Source organism: Amblyomma mixtum, chromosome 6, assembly GCF_055824585.1.
Source record: "Amblyomma mixtum isolate Tamu chromosome 6, ASM5582458v1, whole genome shotgun sequence".
Classification (NCBI taxonomy): Eukaryota; Metazoa; Arthropoda; class Arachnida; order Ixodida; family Ixodidae; genus Amblyomma; species Amblyomma mixtum.
Window position 1 is genome coordinate 99,030,870 of NC_143017.1, and position 16,615 is coordinate 99,047,484.

The following is a 16,615-nucleotide window of genomic DNA, read 5'->3' on the forward strand; positions in this document are numbered from 1 at the left end:
AATCGTTTTCACAAGAATACATCCCTAGACGCATGCCCATACAACTAAAGCATAAGGTCGCCTTGTTTTCAAAAAGAAGTAAAACATTTGAGTGTCGGATGCATCTGAATTCTATGGGTGTTAAGCTCAGAATATTTACGCCAAGAGTTTTTATTTAAAGAGTTAAAGAGTGTAGGTAAGCTATGGCAAGGCATTTGAATTTGAAGCATTTACATTCAAACAAGTATCCCAGTAATGTCAACATGAAATGGAATGGTACTTATAACACCAAAACGCTCACTTACCTGCACTGGCAGATGGCCTGGCAAATGCATGATGCCTGTGGACTCTGTCCCTCCTACCTGTGTGTCATGTTTCTCACCTCACATATGCGTTGGCAAGGCATGTCTTTCTCTAAGAAGTGACCTTAGGATGCTGACCCTCCGACATGGAGACAGCAGTTCGCTGCCCCAACGCATGGCCTCTGTGATCAAGCGCAAGTGCGCTTATCGCAGAGGCCATGCCCAACGTGAAAGGTGCCGATGTTGCCACCGCTGTCAAGGGCCCACGCGAGAATGCGGTGGTAAAACGCACTTCTAGAGGTCATTTGCATGTCTGTTCTTCTCCGAGTGGCAACAATGTACGGTTAGGGCACGGAGCTTAGACATTTGTGTCGGCACCGAAAAAGTTGTGGGATGCTTGCAACTACGAAAAGCATGAATTTTCATGCATCCCGAGCAAGCAGTCCAAAATGGTCCAGACTGCACTTGATGGGCCACTCATGCACTACACCCGTCGATTCCAGCCGTTTCTACCCAAGTAACGCAGAATTTTGCCTCAACGTTGCCTTCAAGTCACAACTGCCACGCAACAGTGAGCAACAACGTTGGCCAAGGTACGTTAGCATGATGTTTCAGAATTACACCATAATAACATTAATGGGCATTAAAAGTTGGGTACAAGCATCTCGCCAACGCCAACTTGAAAATAATAAATCCTACTGCTTCTCGTGATCCCAGTGAATGCAATGCAACAGGAGGATACCAAAGCAACTTAAGACTACAGCTCGGAAAGGCGCTTTCTTGATAATGATTTGTAAACTTAGGTAGTCCTCTTTTCAAACTGAAGGCACAGCGCATAAAGGACGGGACTAAGAAAGAGACAAACACAGCGCTGTGCATTAGACATTCCAAGTGAAATTTTCTCTGAACATGAAAATGTTCTCTGGCCGTGGAGGAGTGCCACCTTTGCTTTATGGACGATGAAACACACAGACTACATTTTTTTAAGACAAATTTAGGACTCCATGAACAGCCTTTTGCCCATGTCTATGTCATCCTGTCACTCATCTGGCGCACAGCCATGCTGTCTCCCTCCAGTGTAGCTAATTGCTTGGAGAGTTGGTTCCAACAGTTGCAAATAGCCCCTGTGAATACTTTCGTCAAGTCCTGCTCCTACTGCACTAACAATTTAAAAGTCTCCCTTTCTAAAACCATGCCAATGAGAGAATTCACACCTTCAGTTGAAAATCTTTTGTGCCTTCTGGCTTTGCAACAGATTATTTACACCAACACCGGTGCACATCATCAATCCGCTGAGGATGCCAAGTGCCATCCTGTCTCTACAGCCCTATGAAGACGTGTTTGTATACCTGCGCTAATATATACCTCGTACATGTACTCCGTGCTTGAAGAACTCATTTTTTCCCCCTCTGCTATGCGCAGGAAAATATCTTGAGGAGGAGTGCTTGCCTACTTTTTTCACGACCGACAGCTTTCTGCGGGCCGGGGTTTCACGCTCTTTGCCACGCTTCTTGCTTGGCGCAGACGAGTCCAGCTGGTTCGCCACCAGGCGCCCCCTGACCTGGGGAAGAATGGCAGCCGCAGGAACGCCCAAGGCGGCAAGCGACCAGTCAGTGCACAGTGAGAGCATCAGCATGTACGTTACACCTAAGCATCGATACGTAATTGCCAAAGCGTAGAGAAATCCCTTCACATACAACATTACGCTGCGATTCTACAGGACTTCTGGCGCACAAAGACGTCAATGCTTGAGGCTTTATACTGACCATTTTTCATACCCTGTTACGTTATCCAACACTCTAGCCACTGTCTCAATGACATAGTCAGGGACCCACGCCAATCTAGAAGTTTGGTTTGGTTTGGTTTATGGGGTTTAACGTCCCAAAGCGACTAAGGCTATGAGAGACGCCGTAGTGGAGGGCTCCGGAAATTTCGACCACCTGGGGTTCTTTAACGTGCACTGACATCGCACAGTACACGGGCCTCGAATTTCTAGCCACGCAGTTGCCTGTACGTGCATGTCGTTGACTATGTGGCCCCCAACATCCAGGATGAACCCTCATGTATGCTTTTTCGCAACACTGATCACTGGATGGGCATTTCCGACATGCTGTGGCAACCAAACACAACCTCCGACAAGGATTTTTCGAAAAGGGAATTTATCAAGCGATACGAGGCTGAAATTTAATCGCAACTCTTGCCTTTCTATGCTGGACATTTGTCATCGAGCAAGCACGACAGGCCCACAGCCCACTATCTTGTTCCTGATGGGTGGAATAACCACAGTTGGTCGGCTGCTGTGGATGTGCTGGAGAGTTTTAGCTCATGAAGACGCACTAACACACGTCAACACTGATGTGGTCTGCGCCACTCTACCGAAAAATGCGCATGTGGTCAGTCGCCCTGCAAATAAAGCGACAACTCGACATAACAGCTGGGTTTTTAGAAAATGCTTTCGCGGATGGGGAGCCACATAGAGGAACCAGATGGCTGCAGTAGAATTTGTTTTTATTGCCTGGTGCGCACAACCAGAGTGTTCTACATAAGTGCGACACAGGCTGCATCTCTCCCGCTACGTTAAACTGAAGATGCAACAGTGCTGCCACCAGATAACCGCACGCAGCAGGCAGAGTCGAGCAGAACCTTTGCAAAAAGGCCCTGCTGTCTTTGTGACGAGAGAAAGCTGGATTAGACTCCAAACGCAGTTTCGGTTTGGCACCCCGCAGAGTTATTTCCTCAAAACTGCCTACAAAGGAAGAGAGGACAGCAATGTTTTGCAATAACTCCAGGCTTCTAGGGTCATGGAATTGTGGCGATGTGAACCCGTGCATTTAAAAGGGCACTTTTTAGTGCTTAAAGGCCAATTACATGGCTCTTTCGGGGTACGCCGAGGCTTGTATCACAGCAAAATACACATTTGTCGCTGAGAAAACGTTCCCGCTAACCAATTTAAACTCATGATGTCTACATAAAAAAAGACTCCCTGATCATCACTTTACCGTGAATGGCTGTGTAGCCTAACCGTACCAAAAAAACTGCTGACAAACCATAGTTTACTTGCAAAACTGGCCAGTGGTGGAGACACCTAGATTTCATTTTTCGACCTTTTCTAGCTTATAAAGGCGCAGTTTTCAGTGATAGTAGTGTCTTTGTTGTTAGAATGTGGTAATCTATCGATACAGGCCTGCTTGAATTCCTCCTTGGCGTCCCTTTAAGAAACATAAGCCCTTCAAGCTAGCACCGTAACTGGCATTCGTTGGCTGGACACCTTTAGAGCGACTTTCATGAGCAGAGAGATTGCTGAAGGCAACTTCCATGGTGGCAAGAGTTTTACAAGAGAACTGCCACTTGATAGCTGCCATGTTCGCAAAGATCACTTTTGCATGTTTAACCATCGCTGCTTCCAGAGAGACATAACTCTAGGAACAAAAATAAAAGCCGGCCATGAGACATGTTTGCCACACACTGCGCAATTTTTGAGAGCAAGCACTGCGTTTTGTTCCTTTTGTGTGCAGCAGGGGCCGTACAACAAGCAATAGGCGTGCCACTTCCACCGCCGCCCTGCACCACAGCACGTGAAAACCTGCCGTCATTTTGAAAAACAGTGAGCGCATCCATTCTGCAGAAGTAACAATGTGCGCATAGCAAGCCTACGACTTTGGTCCACACATCTTGCTTTCCAGGACGGAGATGTCGGAAGGCAAAATGTGTAGAGTTATGAACCCACGCTGTTCAGTATGCAAAATCAGAAGAATGCGGCAGTAAGAGAAAACGTACGAGGCATTGCAATTCCTTTCTCAAACTATCATCAACAAAGCAAGGTGTTCAATGCCTGTTCAATGCACGAGTAGAGGGGAGGCTTACACACATATACGCATAAAGTTAGTTATATGGGGTTTTATGGCGCATAAGCAACTATGGCTATCATGCGCCAAACACAAGGTTAGATGATGTTATGTCAAGTGTACAGAGGTTACAATATACACATAAAGTAGTGTTTGCAGATAAAATAAAAATAATATTGCCCAGACCGCACCGCCTAAGGCACAGGGGTAGAATCGATTCACGGGGTCGTGATAAATATTCGTATCATCCAAAGCTAACAAAATCTGTATGCAGAAGCACTGGAATAGCATTTACGCAGGTCTGTTTAGAACTGACAGGATTTATTTGCGGCCTTGCTCCAGCACTCATTGTTTGTGGTGCGTACTGCTCGAATAGGAAATGTGAAGTCGGCACTGTATGTATAGGCCGCATACCACTGCTCACTTGTGACGTCAGCAAATGCGGGCGACACGCCAGTGCTCATTGCTCACAGTGTGGGTACCACACGACTGGCGATCGCAACGTGTGGGTGTTGGGGGGGTGCAGACACGGCTTGCACATTCGTGCCATCCGTAGTGGCACAGGAGTGTGTTCGGAACATTTCAGAATTCTGTCCACAGTACACAATGCACTCTGGCCACTGAATTTTGCAAATTTGTATCGTGGGATTGTATCATCAACATCCTACTGTAGCGCGCTATTTCTGACAGGTTTGTACTACTGGAGCAATTCTTACCTAAAATGATGTTGAACACCATGTGAAACAGAGTGCTAACTGCCCTCATCATGTGGACCGCAGGCAGCAACACAGCTGCTCAGAACAGAATAAATGCTCTCAGTCAAGCGTGAACGCTCTTTTTGTACTCAGCAGTTCGCACATGGTTGCAAAGACTGCACTGCTTTTGCACAGCACCACACCAAGCACATCCCAGTAGCCACATGGTTCATATCACGTCACATAATCACTATGATATGTCCATGAAAACGAGAATAGGTTTGGTTTTAGGGGGTTGAATGTCCCAAAGCAACTCAGGCTATGAGAGACACCATAGTGAAGGGCTCCAGATAATTTCGACCACCTGAGGTTCTTTAACATGCACTGACACCGCACAGTACATGGGCCTGTAGTATTTCTCCTTCACTGAAATATGACCACCGTGGGTGGGATTGAACCCGAGACTCCTGGGTCAGCAGCCAAGCACCACAAACACTGAGCCACTGTGGCTAAAAAATTAAACTCCCAGGAATGCTATATGGACATGTAGAGTAAGCACGGAGACAGCCCAAACAATACTGCCAGTGCAAGAACAAAAGTTATGTCTGCAGATGTCATTGAGACACAAATCTCCAGCTTTACTGCATGCAGGCTCTTGAGGTGGCACGACAAGCATGCAATAACTGGTGGGCTGTCGGTAGGTAGAAGTGAACTCCAGACGTTCTCACCCAAGGATAATGTTTGCTTGTTTGTTAGTGGGGGTTTAACGTCCCAAAGCGACTCAGGCTATGAGAGACGCCATAGTGAAGGGCTTCGGAAATTTCGATCACCTGAGGTTCTTCAACGTGCATTGCCGTCGCACAATACACGGGCCACTAGCACTTCAGCTTCATCAAAATCGGACCGCCGCGGCCGGGATCGAACCCGCATCTTTGGGGTCAGCAGCCAAGCACCATAACCACTGAGCCACCGCGGCAGATGCCAAAGATAACGGTGCAGCTGATATCAGCAGGACATGTCAATAATGCTATACTGCAGTGCAAAATGGTCCTGCAGCAGAAAATGCCTTTCATACAACGAAATTCAGAGAATAGTCTTAAGACAGCTGCAATATGTGTCTTGCAGACATCACTGATGCACCTATCAACTTATATAAAGGCCACAAAAATGCTGCCTGAAAGCACTTAACTAACTTGGGAAACAGTGCGCACTAATGACAGCTGCAAGAACGAGCTGCTGGGGATCAATAAAACAAAGCCGAGAGGTGGTGAACAAACTGGATATTTCTTTTAAAAATTCATGCACCAAAAACATGTCATGTGTATGCACATAGAGAACAGGGCAACAGGTGACTAACATGATTACAAAAGAAAATCAAAGCTAAAACAACACCAAGGGCAATCAGATCAATGACTGCTGCTACAACCACCTAGAAACTTAGTTCACATAAAACCATGACCATGTCTGTCTGACCTCCAAACCCCTTCACTGTCAATCTAGTACACTACTTCCACCAAATTAAGTGACAACCGCATATCACACTGCAAATCAAATCAAAGGAATTTTTTGTGCTAAGGTCTAACATTTCTCGGCACATCACAAGAACTTTTAAAAACAAAATATAGTAGCACACCAAAAACAAGCCACATTGCTATGACAAAAGCTGCAGCAGCATACATCACAAGATAGGTGAACAACTATATATACAAACACACCCTCTACGACACCATAACTTCAACATAAAAACATCTCGGCCACAAACTAGTACAAGATGAAACCGTTAGAATTATTATTGTAAAAAACGCTGTTCTATACCACAGAAAAAAAGTTTTTGCTTATGAGAAACCTTGTTTTCTTTACTGCAGTACTTCTTTCAACCTTTCAAAAAGCTACAGAAATGGCTGCAAAAGTTGACTTGACAATGGAGAAAGGCCGCAACTTGCAAGCAGATAAAAAATGTAGCTGATTGTTGTGAACAAGCCGGAATGCATCCATTGACAACTTCCTGTATACCAAGATAATGAATAAGGATATGTTGCTTGTTCTACGAAAAGACATTTTCTACTCTCAGTACTGTAAAACTGTCACTTAGCTCAAGCCCCTACACATCCTAATACCACTGTCCACTCTATAATAACACATAGAAGTAGCTATGCTTTTGTTTAAATAGTTTCCTAAGTATCTGCACACGTAAATATATCCTCTGTGAAACTGCCATGCTTATATCAAACAAAAGCAAAGATAAACTCTGCATCACGCATAGCCCTCTTTGGCCCTGTGCCCCACCACACTTCACAATAGCCTATGTGAACTTGCTATTTAACAAAAAAGGCAAGGCTCCCTGATCATTGTTTTGATACAACCCGCATAAACACATTTTACTAGGCACAGCACACTTTAATAGCCAACTCGCCCACAGCACTTAAAATAAGCCATGCTGTTGGAGATGCTGGTGGCAAAGTGCCGCTCCCCCCTTTCAATCACACGAATTCATCTCTCACGCGCGTCTGCTATGGTGCTCAATCAATCTTCAAGTAACAGCGCAAAAAAACACAGACGGGACACACATAGAACGAGAACGCACAACGAGCGATGTTGTGTGTTCTCGTTTTATGTGTCCCGTCTGTGTTTTTTGTACTGTTACATGAAGATCAATAACCAACAAGCCCAAGCTGCTGTTCTGGTCAATCAATCAGCTTGTCCTGCCACATCTGTGCCGCTAGTAATGGCTAATTAACTCTTCGGGGGTAATCATACTAATCTGGTTTAATGTCAGCTTGAAATTTGCACCCTGCCATTGAATACGTCATTTTTGTCCAAATCTCTGTAGCTCACTTGCTAATGTCTCCAAACAGCGCAATGCTGTGCCAGATTCAGCAAGCTGCATTGCTGAATGCTTTGGGTAAACAAGGTACAGTGGCCTGAATCGTCCAAAGCCACCATGTGCCTCAGCATAACAATCAGCCTGAACAGGTCAATACATGCTCAATATGTTGTGCAGTGTCAAAACAACTGTAGCATGGAAAGCCCTGTCAACAACTAACTCCTCGCCACACATTATATTCTAGATAGCATCAAAACACTATGCCTCTAATCAGACTCTCTACTGCGTTCTTTAGACTTCCTAAGCCTGTAGAAACATACACGCATGCATGCGCACACACACAAACCTACACAACTATGTCCTAGTTACAGTTTGATAATAAACCTAGTTTCGCTAATCGACGAACTAGCTACCGAGGTGAAGGAAAAAAATGTATGATGCTCGGGTGGCAGTTGCGTTAGCCAGCAGTGCAAAATGCTTTTCAAGTTGCTAAGTTTGTACAAAAAAAAAAAAAATCTTTTTTTGCACACAGATGAACTCTGCCTGTATTACGTGCCAGTAAAGGTGTTTAAAGTCTGAAAAAAAAAAAAGAAAGTACACAAATAAACTTTTAATGGCAGGTGCAGTCAGTCTACAAGGGCCGCACAAAATGACCTCAATGCCTCACTGAAATGGGCACGAGCCTTCATCATTCCGCCGATTTTAGCTGTGTCGCAAAGCTGTCGACATATATATATATATATATATATATATATATATATATATATAAAAACAAGAGAGAGAGAGGACAGGGGACGAAGATGACTTTTCAGCTGAATGGAATGACCATGGAATGACGCAGTAAGTGGCTGAATAATCCGAAGAACAGAAATGGTTAAAAAATAAAGGGGGAAAAAAAAATGAGGCCATATCATTTTCACACTTCTGGCCTTGATGGCCCATGTGAATTATGTTTAACTTCCCTGGCCACAGAAAAGTGAATCTCAGGCAAGTCATCAAGTGCAGCTTGCTACAGTTGGCACTATGTAACAAACAATCGAAAAGAAAGGCATTATAAAAGTACAAAGAAACAAGTGCAAAAAAAAATAAAAAGCATTACTGTACAGTAGGCCTCACTTGACTGCTGGTAATCACAGAGGTAAGTCAATAAAACCTTCTTACAATCACAGAAACTCAAGCATGCCTTTTACACAAAAAACAAATGGATAACTAAATAACAGCATAGCTAAGTGAACATCTCTAAGCTGGCTATTGTGGAGGCTCTGAAGAGCTGCAGATACTAGATACAAACTTCTCCATAGTGCAGGAAGGTGCTCGCACACACACAGCGATTTCAAAAACTGTAGAAAACACAGCAATGTGGCAAGGAATACACAATGCCTGAGCCAGCCTACACTTGCGGAGGAGTTCTAGGCTGGCCCATAATCAGGTAGCTCCAGTCCAGGTGATGTGGAGAAACATGGAATCAGAATCACGGCAGCACCACTCGGCATCAATCCAGGTGCTATATTTTGCGTGCTCAGTATAAAGATTAGATGTCAAAAAAAGGGACAGACACGCCGAAAACAAAAAGATGACAAGTCCATTGCTGAGTGGAAATGACATCACCACCACTAAATCTCGTTTGTGCAGGTATGCACACATGCCCACATATGTGCACACATGCCCACATATGTGCACACACTATGCCCTTGTTACCAAAAAGGCAGGCAGTTGAAGACCACTACTGGCTTGCAATCCAGAGGCGCAAAGTCAGCATGCTACCTTTAGGGCAGTACTGCTGCTAGGAAAATGACTACCAGTGGGGGGCAGTCTTCTTTTACGTCGAGGGTAAAAAATTAAGGTCCGCTGCACCAATGTGAGCAGAGTCGAAATGAAAATCCCTTCCCTGTTATATTGCACACCACCCTTCGCCAACACGGCTTGGAAGGGCAAGCGGTCTCAAAAGAAACCAACGTCTCTAGATACTACTGTGACATCACAAAGATATGGGACAGCAATCGCAAAAAAACTGAGTGGTTCCACATGCCTTCAAGCGTGCTAAGGAAGAATCTTTACAATGCCACACGGTTTAGGACCTGTTGAAATGCATGCCATCTTTTTCATACTCCTCCTTCCAAGCGAGACCTTCTTGATACCACCTCAGCTGCCATGTTCAAAAACACACTGAATGCTACCACTGCTTGCCTATGACAGACTCACTAAATGGCTAGAAGCGAAAAGGGCAGCGCTCAAATCAAAAAACCTTTTAGAAAACATCTAGGCCTGTCCAGTAGCCAAACATAAGCGAAGACACCTCAGGAAAGCCACAGGTGCTAAACATGACAGCAATGAATAACAAACGAGTGCACACACAGTGAAACTGAACATCTAATACTAATGCAGTACCCTGTCCGCTACACAGCAACTGCACCAACATGGTGGTTAACTGGCTCATGAAACAAACATTTTATCCAAATGTCACAGCACACATCCAACTTGCACAAGGCAGGCGCAAGCGCAGTAGGCCAAGGCAGAAATGACAAGGCAGGCAATGAGGGGAGTGCAAAGCTTGGGAAAAGCTGTCTTAGCACTGAAAGCATGTCATAAATCCTATAACTGTACGAAGACGAAAAATGGCTGTGGCTTAGCTTGGTTAAGCCCGGTAATTGCGAAAGCAATATCCGTAGCTACGCCATGGTTCAGCTGGTAGTGTAGCTGGTGGTGGTGATTGTGGTTAGACTTGTGGTAATGCATCGGTTATACAATCCAATCCAATCCAATCAAATATGCTAATATGGTAGCTACCGGCCTCGCTATGCGACGGGCTGAAAGTGAAACTAGTATTGTTTTCGCAATAAAAAAAAAAAAATTTGCCCAAACAGTTGGCTACTTTGTGCAGCTTCGCAGCTCTCTCAGGCTTCCACCAAAGACAGTGCCCCAATTCCACACCAATGTCCTACTGGCACTCTAGGTATCTGCACCGCCACTCCACCCAGACACAGTTTGTACCTCTTAAATGTTGAAATTTAAAAATAGACAACCCCCCCCATCTCTGCTATCAACCACTCCCGCCATATCTGTGCCACAACGCAAGTGCACATGTGAAATGCACACGCACGCACGCACACACACGCGCGCGCACGCACACGCACGCACACACACACACACACACACACACACGCGCGCGCGCGCGCGCACACGCTTCATTGGCACAGACCACTACGCCACGAGTGGAACGCTTGAAAGAAGTCCGTCAGGTAGCGGCGAGCATTTCAGTACGTCAGTTACTGCAGTGTCTATCGAATGGCAGCAAAGTGGCACTGGCAAGAAGAGTAGGTGGCTCCAGGCACACCAGGTACAAACACTGAGCAGTGTCACAAAAACAGTAATAAACAAGAAAAAAATTCAGGCAGCAGCATTTCTGCAAGCTCTACCTTACAGGAAGAATGCAAAATAACCTGCTACAGCACTACTGGTACTGCGCTTACATGCAAGAGTGCAGAAACACATGAAGCGGGGGGGCTGCCTGAAACTACAGCACTGCACTTGTGAAAACTTAAAACTTCACTCACAGAAATAAACAAAAAAGCTCAAAAGAGGCAAACCATTTGGCAAGAACGCAGTACTAAAAAATGACATGGACAAGATGCTCGAGTCGTACACAAAGCCCAGTTTGGGATGGTCACCTGCAGTGACAGCCATTAAAAGGTATGTAGAGGTATCGATGCCTCCCTTAAATTCTTTAGTACACACACACACACACACATGCACGCACACGCACACACACATATATATAAAAGAGGGCATGCAGGGCAACAGCAGCATGGCTAAAAAGCAGATTGCACTGCATGCTATACATACACATCATAACATCAAGCCGCCTAGGTGCATGTCAAATTATTTCATGGGCACAGATGAACAGGACTCCAAAAGGCAGCCATAAAAGAAACAGTCAATGACAAGTAACTTTAAAAGAATACCTCAAAGCCAGCAAACAGACAGCTGCGGAGATTTCGTCAGTTATGATTCCAGGATGATAAGCATTGGTATATTGCTCGCCAAAAAGGATCTGGTACCCCTTGCCTCAGACACCCAACTCTCGCCAAGCCTATTATGGAACCAATTTAGCCATCTAGAAAACTCAACATTCATCAAGAGAGGGTGAATTCTGACAATTATATAAGCCCTGTGCAGCAAAAGCTGGTCCGCACTGACCCTCTCAAATAATAGGCTCCCAAGAGGCGTGGCGAGAGTTGCATCAAAGGTGGCCGATAAACACAATGAACCGACATCGCAACAATGGCATTCGAAAAATGTAAAGTGCTTTCCCCACAGCAAGACGGGGGTGTAACTGGTGCCCATCTAGCTGCCTTTATCCTTGGGCCAGGCGAGCCATGCTTCACTGACTTGCCCTCGGAACGTGTGTCTAGGTAGAAAGATGTACAACTGCTCCCATGGGTGCCCCTGGCACAAGCAACGATGAGCTCTGCCAGTCCGGTGCAAAAATGACACAATGGCAGGCGGCGGTGGTGGCAAGAGAAAGGTTACACGCGGCCCCTGCTGCTTGTGCACGAACTCAGGCTGGCCAGCTGCCTACCTCGGGCTTCTTGCTGCTGCGCTCGAGCAGGTTCTCTTTCTCTTTGAGCTTCTTGGGCTGCCTCTGGAGAGAGAGGAAGAACCAGATAAGAAGAGCCAGGGCTGCCACAACCATACAGATCATGCGTCTGTGCGCCCATGCATACAGCCCACCGCAATTCGTTTTTTTTCATGCTGTTTTACTTTGGGGGCACCTGTATAACCAGTGGGAAAACGAGAAAACAACAGGTCGACAATTACAAGCACATGCACACACATGTTCCAGCACTAAAACACCAACAGTGTACTGCTGCACACTGACCAATCCTGACCATCATCATCATCAGCCTGACTACACCCACTGCAGGGCAAAGGCCTCTCCCATGTCTCTCCAATTAACCCTGTCCTTTGTCAGTTGCCGCCACTGTATCCCCGCAAACTTCTTAATCTCATCCACCCACCTAACTTTCTGCCGTCCCCTGCTACGTTTGCTTTCTCTTGGAATCCATTCCGTTACCCTTAAGGACCAGCGGTTATCTTGCCTTCGTATCACATTCCTGACCAACACCAACACAATCCTGACGTACCCCAAGGAACCTCAACAGCCTTTAACGTTGTCGGTCGTCCCAACATCAACATCGGTCGTCACAAGCATCAGAATTAGTCGATGGTGCTTGTGAATGGACCATATGTGCTTTTTTCTTGCTGTTTCATTCACTTTTGTAAGTACTGTGTTTACTCTCGCAATTTCCGCACTTTTTTCTTTTTCTTTTAGGGCTTCCAAAAAGGGGGTGTGCAAATCACGCAAAAATTTTCTGAACACGTCCTAAAACTCTACAAAGGTCATAATGCGCAATATATACAGTATATTGCCACCTATTTATATGCTGACCTCCCATCTCATACCCCTTGCTGGCCAAGGAAAAGTTGACTCCAAATGTAAGAAGCATACCCCCTCCCACCCCACCCCACGTTACGTACTCCCCCGCAGGATGGCATGATGGCGCGTGCGCAGCTCAAAGCAATAAGCGAGAAACGATACAACAGCAAACCAGCAGTGGGAGGTAAAGGAGATAACAGGCGACAGAGTGACCCTGTCGCATGCGGCTCGGCTGACTAGCGGCAAACCGAGCTGCAAACAGTTTGGTAGTTTCGGATCTGGGCGCGCGCGCGCAACTGCTTGTCTCGGAAAGTGACCGCCAGCATGAGCAAGCCAGGAAAATGACGCACAATTCGTGCCCTCGTCACTCACATGCATGCTGGCGGCCAGTGCAGCAGAGTGCGCAAAATGTGCGAGTAATAGTTCCTTTTTTTTTTTAAATCCGAGTAAAAAGTTGGGGGTGAACAAATTATGTGTGGGTGTAAATTACGCAAGTACATACAGGATTTTATCTTATTTTTTTTAACTTTCAGCTATCAGTTTTTTATTCAATGCCCATCTCTTGCTCGTGCTCCAACCTTTAACCCCCTGAAAAAAACAAAAACAAAACAGAAATACTAGTCCCGTTCCCCAGCATTCGCACACGCGTCGGCTGGGCTGCACAGAGAATCATGTGACGCCTCGTCTGGCTTTCAATGGCTGTCTGCCGCTCACCGCTCCGGCATCAGCGCAGCGTCAGACGCAACCACGATGGCAGACTCAGTGTTGATGTTTGCTGTGCTACATGCGGTTTTTTTAGAGCAGGCTTGTAATTTGGTAGCACAAAGCAGGGTCACCCTTTTGGCGCAGTGTGCCACAGCAACCTCGTCACTGTTATGTTATGTACACACAAATGTTTGTGCTCCCCCAGCTGTAAAGTCATCAAGGCAATGGAGGTATTCATTACATAAAAATCCTGAGGGCACTTTAGTCTGTTTATGTGGAGGAATGCAAAAGCAGGTGTTCTGAGGAATGGAAAGGTTTTTGAGGCTCTCACATCTTGACATCTCAGTGGACACCTCAAATGCACCTATGATGTCGCTTGGTATAACGTCATAGTCATATTACATCGTCGCGTGACTAGGTATGACGTCACATAAATTGTTGTCATGTTACCTGGTATGACGTCACACTCACATGATGTCAACGCTAATTATACTATTTAGTCGGGATGTCATTAATTACATTAATCTTCACTATTAGGTGTGTTAATTAGCAGTGATTAATCATGTGACGTCATTATCTTCATCATGTGACTCATCGGCTCGTGATGTCACATGGTGCCGTTTCTTATGGACATGAGCCATCTAATGCTCTCGCATCAATAAAAAATGTTCTCTGCTGTACAACTGCTGTCCCCTAGCATGTGACATGGCTTCTGAAAAGCCTCACCTGCTTGGGCACCATGATGTCTGCTATGGTCATGCTGATTGCAGTCTTGTGCTTAGGCCCTGCCCCACTGCCTCCATTGGTCGATGCAAGGGGCTTCACAGGTCCGCTCGGCTTACCCCCTGCACACCCATTCATTTACCGAGTGAGGGGGAGAAGGAGGAATGTCACAATAATACACCTCCAGACATTCTGACTATACAGGCTTACACAAAAAATGTCCCAACAAGGAAGCCATGAAAGAAACTACTCTCCTTGCTGACCGAGAGCGGTACTTTCCAGATTGATGTATGCATCCAACACGATACAGAACACAAGCAAAATGCATGCAACTTGGCATTACTCACTTTTCGACTGCGGGCAGGGCACTATTTTTTTTCTTTTTAAAGCCCTTTCTAACATACGTCAGATAGTGCCAGCCAGTTGTGCCACCTGGCGGTGCGGGCAGGGCACTTTTATTTTTCTTTCTTTTCAAAGCCCTTTCTAACATACGTCAGATGGTGCCAACCGAACTACCAGGCCTTGGCGACCATACATATTGACTTCTTTTTTCAGGAATAAGACACACACACGTAAAATCATGCGCGTCTTAGAACCTTAACAATATGATATAGGCCCATTTAGCACCCTCCATAATTCGCAGACTTCACAAGTCCTGTCATTAGTAATATCATCATCATCAGCCCGACTACGCCCATCTTGGAGACCATGTCTCTTCAATTAACCCTGCCCTTTGCCAGTCGTGGTCACCGTATCCCAGCAAAATTCATAATCTCATCCGCCCAGATAACTTTCTGCCGCCCCCTGCTACACTTGCCTTCTCTTGGAATCCACTCTGTTAACCTTAAGGACCAGCGGTTATCTTGCCTTTGCATTACATGCTCAGCCCAAGCCCATTTCTTCCTCTTGATTTCGACTAGGATGTCATTAACCCACGTTTGGTTTCTCTCTCACTTCCAATCTCTTAATGTTATAGTACCTACAATTTTTCTCTCCATAGCTCGCAGCATTGTCCTTAACTTAAGCTGAACCCCCTTTGTTAGCCTCCATGTTCCTGCCCCATAGGTGAGTATCGGTAAGATACAGCTGTTGTATACTTTTCTCTTGAGGGATGTTCAAACTGCCATTCATGATGCGAGAGAACCTACCATATGCGCTCCATCCCAATCTTATCCTTCAAGTTATTTCCCTCTCATGATCGGGATCAGCGGTCACTACATGCCCTAAGTAGACATATTCTCTTACCACTTCCAGCACCTCGCTACGAACTGCAACTGCTGTTTTCTCGCTAGACTGTTGAACTTTACTTTGGTTTTCTGCATGTTAATTCTACTAAATAATTTAAGCAGGCAAACTGTACCGGGTTAATTAGGAAAATACAGGTGCTGTGTGAGAACACCCGAGGTGAACGCTGCATCACACCACTTATACATAAAACCCTTCATTTTCAGGTAAAACCCATATCAGCTCCATTGTGCAACCTGAACAGATTCCATAAATATCGGATTAAACTCGATTTCTCCCCTTTGAGAACACAATGAGGGGTTCGTTATGACATATGCATATATGAAAGGGCATAGAGAAAAGATGTTTCCCGAACACAGCTGAAGACACTGCAAGATATTTAGCAAATATTTATTTATTTAGAGCACACTGCAGGCCCAGTGAAGGGGCCTGGCAGGAGGAGCACAATAGCACAAAACAAAAAGTCCTATGCTTATTCCAAAGGAATATGCTCGAGAAAATCCTGCTTCAACAGATTCTGCTGCATCTGCAGCAGATTTTTCGGTGCTTCCAGCAGTGACTGACGATGATATTGCATCCACGGAATTTGATTCTGAAGAAACTGTGGAACCTCAGCACAAAACGTGGACACCTGTCCACCCATAAGCTTCGTTTTCCGTGTCTCTTTTTCATTCATGAAACCGGTTTATAGATCCCAGTGATGTCATAAATGATATGCCTCGTTTATGTAGTGTCTAGGTGTAACATATGCATGAATTACTTCCATCCGCCTCAAACAGTATAGACTTCAGGCCAGGTAGAGGTCAGGGCACGCAACTCGGATTGACGCTTCGTAACATCCCAGAGTTGTGTGTGAAAGC

At 45.5% G+C, this 16,615-nt stretch overlaps 1 protein-coding gene across 3 annotated transcripts in view; it reads right to left on the minus strand.

Annotated features, from left to right (window-relative positions):
* The window catches only part of Sbp2 (SECIS-binding protein 2), a 57,027-nt gene that overhangs the window by 22,734 nt on the left and 17,678 nt on the right, over positions 1 to 16,615 (minus strand). For all 3 annotated transcript variants that reach the window (XM_089548495.1, XM_089548494.1, XM_089548496.1), the window contains 3 exons: positions 14,514 to 14,632; positions 12,225 to 12,287; positions 1,735 to 1,842 (listed from right to left, as the gene is read on the minus strand). In XM_089548495.1, the coding sequence (XP_089404621.1) occupies positions 1,735 to 1,842; positions 12,225 to 12,287; positions 14,514 to 14,632 (290 nt within the window). The remainder of the gene's footprint in view (positions 1 to 1,734; positions 1,843 to 12,224; positions 12,288 to 14,513; positions 14,633 to 16,615) is intronic.